Source organism: Crotalus tigris, unplaced genomic scaffold, assembly GCF_016545835.1.
Source record: "Crotalus tigris isolate CLP2741 ecotype Arizona unplaced genomic scaffold, ASM1654583v1 scf7180000018925.143070, whole genome shotgun sequence".
Taxonomy (NCBI): domain Eukaryota; kingdom Metazoa; phylum Chordata; class Lepidosauria; order Squamata; family Viperidae; genus Crotalus; species Crotalus tigris.
Genome location: NW_024097277.1, coordinates 1,155 through 11,316, shown reverse-complemented (window position 1 = coordinate 11,316; position 10,162 = coordinate 1,155). Strand labels below are relative to the sequence as shown.

General features: G+C 39.7%; 1 protein-coding gene across 1 annotated transcript; it reads left to right on the top strand.

Moving 5' to 3' along the window:
• Positions 1 to 1,916: 1,916 nt before the first annotated feature.
• On the top strand, positions 1,917 to 8,103 carry MED21 (mediator complex subunit 21). The gene is made up of 4 exons (XM_039357490.1): positions 1,917 to 2,070; positions 3,318 to 3,432; positions 5,454 to 5,554; positions 7,233 to 8,103. The coding sequence occupies exons 1-4, from the start codon at positions 2,029 to 2,031 to the stop codon at positions 7,404 to 7,406; spliced, it is 432 nt and encodes a 143-aa protein (XP_039213424.1). The 5' UTR covers positions 1,917 to 2,028; the 3' UTR covers positions 7,407 to 8,103.
• Positions 8,104 to 10,162: the final 2,059 nt, after the last annotated feature.

Below are 10,162 nucleotides of genomic sequence, written 5' to 3'. Positions count from 1 at the left end.
TTAAACAGGAGAAGGAGAAGGTGAACTGGGGAAGAAGGAAGAGGAGGAGGAGATAAGCAGGAGGAGGAAAAAGAAAAAGAGAAGGTGAAGCGAAACCGAAGAAGAAGAAGAAGAAGAAGAAGAAGAAGAAGAAGAAGAAGAAGAAGAAGAAGAAGAAGAAGAAGAAGAAGAAGAAGAAGAAGAAGAAGAAGAAGAAGAAGAAGAAGAAGAAGAAGAAGAAGAAGAAAGATAAACAGGAGAAGAAAGAGAAGATAAACAGGAGAAGAGGAAAGAGAAGGAGGAGATAAACAGGAAGAGGAGAAAAAGAAGGAGAAAATAAACTGGAGAAGAAGAAGAAGGTAAGCAGGAGAAGAAAGAGAGAATAAATGGGAGAAGAAGAGAAGGAGGAATAAACAGAGAAAGAGAGGGAGAAGATAAACCGGAGACAGAGAAGGAGGAGAAGGAGATGATAAACAGGAGAAGAAGAGAAGGAGAAATAAACAGGAGTAGGAGAAAGAGAAAGATAAACCAGAGATAGAGAAGGAGATGATGAACAGAAGGAGAAGACCACCAGCATCAGCTGTATGTGAAAAATGCGGTCTTTCTGATCCACAGTTCTCCAAGCTCAATTTAAGTGTAGAAGCAATAGGAAGTGTTCAACTTATAGGCCAAATTTGAAGAAATTCTCTAACTCAGAAGACCCAATTCTGCCACCACAATAGGGTTCTGGATTAGTTCACAAGCCCAGTATTTTGAACCCAATGCATCTGCGGGCCGTGAGAAAGAGGAAGAAGAAAACACTTAAAACTAGTCAAGCAGAAACACTGTTATAAATGCAGCCATTAGGTTTTGGGTGGATTCCAGCAAAAAAGATAGGATCCCCACTTTTTTTTCACACCCAGGAATTCAACGTCTTTAAAAACCACAAAAAAACAACACCCCGCTTGATCTGACGTTTTGAGTTGGTTTAAAGATTTGTGAAATTTCTCTCCTTCCATTCGAACTTCAAGAATATCCATTATCTCCACCTGCAACTGTGAACTGAAGATCTTTGGGTTTTCAAGGTTCAAACAGACCCAGATTGGGGCTGAGTTAGGCTGAGGTTTCTCAGTTTTTGCAACTTTAAAGATGTGTGCTCTTCAACTCCCAGAATTCCCAGCTGGTTGAGAAACATTCATTTTAGGCGACAGAGATAATCTACAACTGTGTGTGCTAAATTATGGCTTGTGGTTACAACACCTTTCCCAGGCCGGTCTGTTGACTCAGCCAGAAATATTTTCCACTGGTTTATCTCCCAGTCTGAGTCTATGCACTTTCCCTAAATAAATCACACACCACCAGACTGTGATCACTAGCAAATAATTATGTAAAGCTTGCAATTGATAATTATTTTCCCGAGAGGACTTCTAGCTTTCTGTACCTAAAATCCAGCAGGTGAAACATTTTTTTCCTATCAGAATTAAAAATCAGATTATATATGCCCAAAGTGGTCAATGTCATGCAGGTTAATTAACCAGGGCTAGAAGTATATTATGCTTGATAATAAATTTTCTCTAAAGAAAATAAAAACCTCTTCCTCCTGCCCAGACTCTATAATAATTGGAGAGGCCTTTATAAATCTACATTATAAATGATTAAAAATGGTCTGGAGACCTTATTCAGCAAACTCTTTGTTACTTAAAATTAGTAAACAAACGTAAGTATAGCATGTCATTCATATTTTCTCAAAAGTAGTAGGAATGTATATTGGGATTAAAATTGGGATTTTTCTTAGAAATATATTTGCATAAAATCATTTCATTTCTCAGTACCAAAATACATTTATAGCGAAGAGAACAGCGATACCTCCTCCCGTCCACCAGAGGAGCACCACCCCTGCCATAGAGATCGAGAAAGGGCGGCATTGATTACGGCGACTTTATCTCGGAAACGAGCCGCCCAGAGAGGCAACGATGAAGCGTTGCCTAGCACCTTTCATGCCCGCTTCCGCATCCAATATAAAACGTGCCCATTGGCTGGTCGCTCTTCCTCGGAGTTTTCGGGAGAAAAATGGCGGACCGTCTAACGCAGCTGCAGGACGCCGTGAATTCGGTGAGTGGGAGCCCGGCGGGCTTGGGGGCCGAAGGCGAGCCCCGGTCCTGCTTCGGGCTGGGCCTTTGGAGGTGTAGACTACAACCCCCAGAATCCTTTGCTTTGGGGACGGGGGAATTCTGGGAGATGCTATCCTCCACATCCGGAGGTCCCTATTCTTTGAGAATGTAATAGCAGAATAAGCCCATTTATTTAACCTTGGCATCTGCTTCCCCCCCCCCACTCTCTTCTGAATTTGGAAATTATTACATTAAAATATTGTCATCCTGTATATTTATATTGCTTATTTTATTGTATATTTTTCCTTTGGTTTACCCTCCCTTCATTTTCTTTTTCAAAAATTATTATTGTAAGCCGCCTAAAGAACCCTATGGCGAGATAGGCTGCAAATAAATTTAACAAATAATAAAATAACATAAGACCATCTTTAATGTCATTTTTTACTGTTGAGCACACACAAACATTAAAAATGAAATTCTATTGCTTTCTATCTATCTGAACAGTGATTAATTGTGTGCGTGTGTGTATATATATATATATATATAATGTATGTATGTGTATATGTATGTGTGTATGTATATGTATATATATGTATATATATATATATATATATATATATATATATATATATGTATATGTATGTATATATATATGTATATATATGTATATGTATGGCTGTAGAGAGGGATATATATTTAAATAGGTAGAAATTATATCCTGTAGTTCAGTGGTTCTCAACCTGTGGGTCGGGACCCCATTTGGGGTCGAACGACCATTTCACGGGGGTCGCCAAACAAGGCTGTCCGCCATTTTTTTCCCTTTTCCCTAGCTGTCCTACCCTCTTATTGGTGGCCACACCCACTTGGGGGTCACCACAACATGGGGAACTGTATTATGGGGTCACGGCATTAGAAAGGTTGAGAACCACTGCTGTAGTTTCTATTCACACATTATTATTACACTGTAAAGTTTAATGGTTTATAAAATGTTATACATTTCACATTAGAACATCTTGTGGCGCAATCCATATTTAGGATTGCTAAAGATTTATTTAATGTTCTCTTCATGTTCCTAGTAAAACCAGGCTTATTTATGTAACTGCATTAAATAATTGCACAAGGAAGGCTATGATTATTTATTATTAAAGTCTTTAGCTTTAGTTTACAAATGTGGCTTTCCTCGGAATCGAGATCTATTACGATGCTCTGGTTTTGAAAGCTAACTATGTTACTACCTTGGTTTTATAGCTTGCAGATCAGTTCTGCAATGCCATTGGGGTGTTGCAGCAATGTGCGCCCCCGGCCTCCTTCAGCAACATACAGACTGCGATCAACAAAGATCAACCTGCTAATCCAACCGAAGGCAAGTCAGTTGTATCCTTTATCTCTTCTATTATACCCAAGTATTATTTCTCAATGGGGCAGTGAGCTCACATCCACCCAAGAGGAGATTCAGATGCCATGAATAAGGGTCTTTGAAGGTTTTCATAAGGATTGCTTGCTGCTTGAAAAAGAGACTTTTGCCTGGGCTTTCTTCTTTTCCTGTCAAATTACTTCATTTTTTTTTCATTCTTCCCTTCCTGTTTACCTTATTGCCTCTTCTTTCTTGTGTGTTGTTTTTGCTGGAAAGTAGTAGAGCAAGGGTGTAAAACTCAATTTCACTGAGGGCCGCATCAGCATTGTGGTTACCCTCAGGGGGCCGGGTGGGTGTGGCCAGGATGGGTGTGGCCTACTGGATGGGCGTGGATGGAATGGGTGTGGCCTACTGGGTGGGTGTGGCCAGTTCTACATCATTCGCGTCAAGGGTGCCTGTGGGGGCCTGGGCAGGAATGGGACAGATCTGAGGGTCTCTGGCAGAAGGGGGTGGGACCGGGGCAAGTGCCAAGGCATGGTCCACCAGGGCAAGTGCCAAGATGGCCACCACAAAATTGTACATTGGCTCCCGGCCGGCCTGGGCCAGGGCCAAGGCAGCGGGGGCCGTTCCCTCACTGTTTCCAGGATGGCTTCGTGGGCCACATGAAACCATTTTGCGGGCCGCATCCAGCCTTGTGTTTGACATGTCTGTAGTAGAGAAATGTACAGGAAGTTCTTGACTTACAACAGTTGATTTAGTGACCGCTCAAAGTTACAACAGCACTGAAAGAAAAGTGACTTATGACCGTTTTTTCACCCTCGCCACCGTTGCAGCATCTCCATGGTCATGTGATCAAAATTCAGACACTTGGCAACTGACTCGTAGTTGTGACGGTTGCAGCGTCCTGGGGTCACATGATCCCCTTTTGTGACTTTCTGACAAGCAGAGTCTATGAGGAAACCACATTCACTTTAACAGCCTTGTTACTATCTTAGCAACTGCAGTGATTCGCTTAACCACTGTGGCACAAATGGTCGTACAATGGGGCACAATTCACTTTACAACTGTTTCACTTAGCAACAAAAGTTGTGGGCTCAGTTGCGGTCGTAAGTCGAAGCCTACCTGTATATTTGTAATTATTTGGGGCAAAGGGAAGAAAGGATATGCCTGCACATAGGAATCAGTGTTATTGTCTTGGTTTTGCTCTTTTTTTTTTTTTTTTTTTTTTGGAGTGTGATATATGCATGCAGAAACTGTAGGCCAGTGTGTTACATGCACACATTAGTTCTCTCCCCAAACTTTGCCACACTTAGAACTGCTACTCACCACCTCCAAATTGTGCTTTGAAGCATACACTTGGTTCTCTCAATTGTCCAGAGCTGTTGGGAGTTAAGCAGCATGTACATTTAAATAATAATAATTAAACCAGATGCTTGTACTCTTATGATCTTTTTCTTTAAATTATTCAGAGATATGAAATCCCTTCTACATTCTAAATATATTATCCCACCGGGGGAGGGGGAGGAAATAACTCGGCAAATACCTCCTTATGTGTATGTAAGAAGTACATTTCATCTAAAGCAGTGGTGGCGAACCTATGGCACGGGTGCCAGAGGCGGCACTCAGAGCCTTCTCTGTGGGCACGCGCGCCCTCGCCCCAGTCCTAGGCCTTCAGCTGGGTTTTTTAAAACCTTTTCACTTTAGGCCTCCACCGCCATGTACAAAAAAAAGAAAGGTTCAATCAGTCAATTTCAACTTCTTGCAGGGAAAAAAAAGATCTTGCAAAGTTGGAATTGATTGATTGAACTTTTTAGTCCAACCCAGTCTGCCATTACCACTGCAGCCACTCCCACCCAATGGGCCACACCCACCCAATTGGCCACACCCAGCCAGTGGGTTTTGGGTTGCAGTTTGGGCACTCAGTCTCTAAAAAGTTCGCCATCACTGGTGTAAAATATTACTGAACAACATAGTTTTTATTCCTCCGTGATATGTGTGGTGCAAATTAATTTTTTTTACTGCTTTTGTAGAATATGCCCAGCTCTTTGCTGCATTAATTGCAAGAACAGCTAAGGATATTGATGTTTTAATAGATTCCTTGCCAAGTGAGGAGTCCACAGCTACATTACAGGTGGGAATTCACTATTCATACATTGTGTATTACCATATTCGTTCTAATCAGAGCATCAGAAAATGTTTGGGTGTTAATGCGTAGTTTTTGTTTGGCTGCAACATAAATTCATGCTTTTAAAGAGTCCTAGCAATTTACTACCAAGCTGGTTAGTTTCAGTGCAGCCCACTATGACTTTACTTAGCTGACAGAGTAGACAAAGCCAAAAGCAAATACGGAATGTACAATATAAATGGTGCAAAATGGTATCAATTTTGCTAAAATTTCACTTTTGGTAATGTCATTTTACACAATGGATACCACACACAATTATATATATGCACTACATGTCATTACATTAGGTGAGTCATCCAAGTACACATTTATGCTGCAACTTTATATTAAGTTTACACCTAAAGAACGGCTTGCATCCAAAATTTAGAATAGTGAAAATATTTATCTGGTTACTATTAAGGAAACAATAAACAGGAAGTAAAGAATCTGCCAGCATCTCTGCTCTTTGCAGAAGAGTTTTAGTTTTTAAAGTTGATTGCAATATCTTGCAAAATTGCGTGAATCCTGATATTTAGCTAATCTTCTCTTGTTTTAAATCTAGAAGTAAACTTGTGAGTTTATTGCAACATTTATTTAACTGAAAATACTTCTATTCCACCTCACTATGAACGTTAAACTAATAAAACTCAAAGATTGTAGCATTAAGCAAAAAGAACAAATGAACCCCCAAGCTAATCAGTGGGTACAATCCATGATTAAGAAAACATAATTAGATGAGTTTAAAAACAAAAACAATTAGTAATTCAAGAGCTTCAAAAACCTACAGGACATACTTAAATACTTATTGTTTCATTCTGAATTACACAAAGGTGAATTGTTGCAAAGTATGAAACAAAATTACTAATACAGAAGCTTTAAAAAAACCTACAGGACAGACTTAAATACATTTTGTCTCATTCCGAAGTATATAAACGTGCAATATTATAAAGTGTGAAAAACAAAAAAAGAGAAGCAACCTGGAATTAAGGAGAAATTTCCTGGCAGAACAATTAACCAGTGAAACAACCTGCCTCCAGAAGCTATGAATGCTCCAACAATGGAAGTTTTTAAGAAGAGACTGGACAGCCATTTGTCTGAAATGGTATAGGGTTTCTTGCCTGATCAGGGGGTTGAACTAGATGACCTCTAAGGTCCCTTCCAACTTTTATTATTATTATTATTATTAATAGTCATTAGTCAATTGCAAAAGGCGGCCTTACTAGGAACTGCTTCCATCCTGCGACGATATCTGTAATATCATCAAACATCCACATCTGCCTATCCCAGGTCCTGGGTAAGGACTCGATAAGTAGATAAAATGCCAAATCCAGTCTGAAGTCTGGCTGACTGTGTGATGATTAATAATAATAATAATAATAATAATAATAATAATAATAATAATATAACAATAATAATAATATAAAATTACTAATACAGAAGCTTTAAAAAAAACCTGAAAGACATTTTCTCTTATTTTGAATTATCTAAACGTGTGATGTTACGAAGTGTTACATCATCAAAAAGTGACATGCAGAAAAAGTATGACGGGATAACTGTTTCCTTTTTCCCTCTTTGAAGAAGACGCCCAGGGCAGTTTTAAAGTAGTCACCCCAAAGTCCTGTTCCCTCCACTTTTGAACCCCTAGGCTGCCAACTTGTACCGCTTGGAGGAGGAGAACCACGAGGCTGCCGCCCGTCTCGAAGAAGTGGTTTATCGCGGAGACTTGCTGTTGGAGAAAATACAGAGCGCCTTAGCCGACATTGCCCAGTCCCAATTAAAGACTCGGAGTGGCAGCTGTTACCAACCCCTCCCGGAGTAATTGGGGCACGCGGCAAGGCTCGGCCGTGACACCTGCTTTGCAGGTACGATTGGTGCAAAAGGAAGAGAACAAGCAACGAACACAACTCCCCTTCACACCTTAATGCCCTGAACTATTTATGAGACTCTGCTTACCGGATGCAACACTAGCCATACTTTTTCCGTGATACTCTGCCGGTTCCAGAAGATTTCCAGGAACTTCCGTTCCATGTGTTCGTTACATCTAAGCCTTACACTTTGATCGGCTTTATCAGTGGGCTGGAACACGTGGCCTCATGGTAAAGCTTCTCCTTGTGTCTTCATGCCAACAATGATGCAATACTTTATAGTAAATTTGCAAGGGGTAGAGAGGTGGTTTGGATGCTTGTTTCTCGCTGAAGATACCTGAATATTATTCGGAAGTTCTGTAGAAGGGGGAAAAAGCATTCTGGGAAACATTAAAGCAGTGTCAATTTGTATACAATTTCACTTAGAAATGTAATTATTAGGTATAGCGAATACATGTACAGTCTGCTTTGGAACTAGAATGAAAAGGTTCTGGAGAAACAGGAGTTCTCTTGCCTTTTCCACACAGCACGTAACTGGCTAAATTTGATGACAACAGAAGCTGAAATACTGAACTAACCAACTACTATTAAAAGGACTGTCTTTGTAGTACCGGGTTGACGTGAATAAAGGTTTGGTGTTGCATTGAGTAATCATGTTGTTTTTTTTTAAGTTCAGTTTAATACATTAAATGTGCCTGCATGCATGAGGGTATTTCAGTTAAATGTCTTCTTGGCCATCCAGATCATAGTTAACCCAAAGATGCTTTTTCACAAAGTAACCTGTCATGGTTCTGACAGATGAAACTCTTCAAAGAACTTCGAGGCATTGTTTACCTTAAAGAATCTTTGAGAAGCATAGCATCCGCGCTAACACAATCGAAGCCAAAAACTGAGTTCCCCTCCCCTGAGCACATAGTATCAAAGCACAATTCCCTCCTCCCATTAACCGTCATAAATCACATTCTCCAATTAGTTTGAAATGCGGGCTTCCCCTCCAGTTCTCCAGCCTGCCTATTCTTGTCATCTCTTATTTCAAAAACCTTGGTTCTCACACTAGGTTCAGTATTGTTATGTCTAGCACAACTCTCATGCACATTCCTCCCCCCTCCCAGCATTTATCTAACTCTAAAATCAAAAAGAAGAAAATGGTTGCATCTCCATCTGTTGTCAATGCAAAAACATCCGATGTTAGCAGCGTTGACGTCTGGGCTTTCTTATTTTTTACGTCTTCAAAGAAAAAACAAAGTCCAGTGGACTCGTGAAAAAGCATCTTTGGGGTATTTCAGTTAAATTTGGGGTTGTATAGAAATCAGATCTGGTCTCGGATGTGTCTTATTTTTTATTTCTTGGATTTATAAAAAAAAACAGATGAAACGGTGTGTGTTAAAATCAGATGAATGGGTTTGAAGGATTTGCTTACTGATCAGCTGCTTAAAGAAACCACAATGAAAATAGTACAAAGTCAGACAAAAGGGGGAAAAACAGCCCTTTAAAGTTCTGGGATTAATCTCTTCATCCAAATATTGAAGAACAAGGTAGCTGATGACATTTTTGTCGATATGTTCTATTATCAAGCCACATCATTAAGTGTATGATTCCGTGTGTTTTGTGAATTCAGGAAAATCAGGCTGACCAGGCAAGAGTTAAATTAGCACAAGAAGAAGCAAAATGATGAGAAGCAAAATGTTTTCAAAAAAGAAAACCGAGAAAGTCCAGTTGCCTTTTGGAAAAGCACCTTTGGGATATTTCACTCAAGGCCTCATAGGGAATATTCATATAAGGTACTTATCAGAACTCAGTCCTACCTAGGGGTGGTTTACCTGAGCTATGTTTACAGGACAAGGAATCAGGAAATGAAAATAAAGCTGAAATCAAGCCTAACTCTTGGTGATTTTAGGGTATATAGATTATTTTCTTTTTTTTTTTATTAAAAAGTTTTATAAATTTTACAGAAAATAAAAGACAATACAGAGACAAAAAAACAACATATACAAATAAAAAACAAACATTACCCAACAAAACCCCCCTTCCCCCTTCTTGAAAACAAGCTAAAGGTGGTTTAATATTGTTTCTTCCAAGAATTACTAGTGGGCTTCTATCTAAGTCCTAGGCAGATTTGACCTCTTTTTAGCATTTTAAGATTAGCTGCTACATCTTAACTACCGTAGCCATCCAAGTGTCATGGTTCTGACAGATGAAACTCTTCAAAAGAGTTAAAAAAATCTTTATTTGAGTAGCATAGCATCGGCACTAACACAATCGAAGCCAAAAACTGAGTTCCCCTCCCCTGAGCATATAGTATCAAAGCACAATTCCCTCCTCCGGTTGATAGTCATAAATCACATTCCCCAATTAGTTTGAAATCTAGGCTTCCCCTCCAGCTCTCCAGTCCGCCAATTCTTTATCGTCTCTTATTTCAATAACCTTGGTTCTCACACTAGGTTCAGTATTATTATGTCTAGCTAGACTCTCATGCACATTACCCCCCTCCCCAGCATCATCTAACTCTAAAAGCGAAAAGAAGAAAGTGGCTGCATCTCCATCTGTTGTCAATGCAAAAACATCTGATGTCAGCTGACACCAAGCTGTGTACAGGTTTGAGAAACACCGATTGAAACAAAGCCAAGTCCCAAATTCCTCCCTAATTTTGTCCAGGTTGAAAGCACAAGATACACTTTTGACGGAGGCTGATTTTGAAAACTCAAATGTT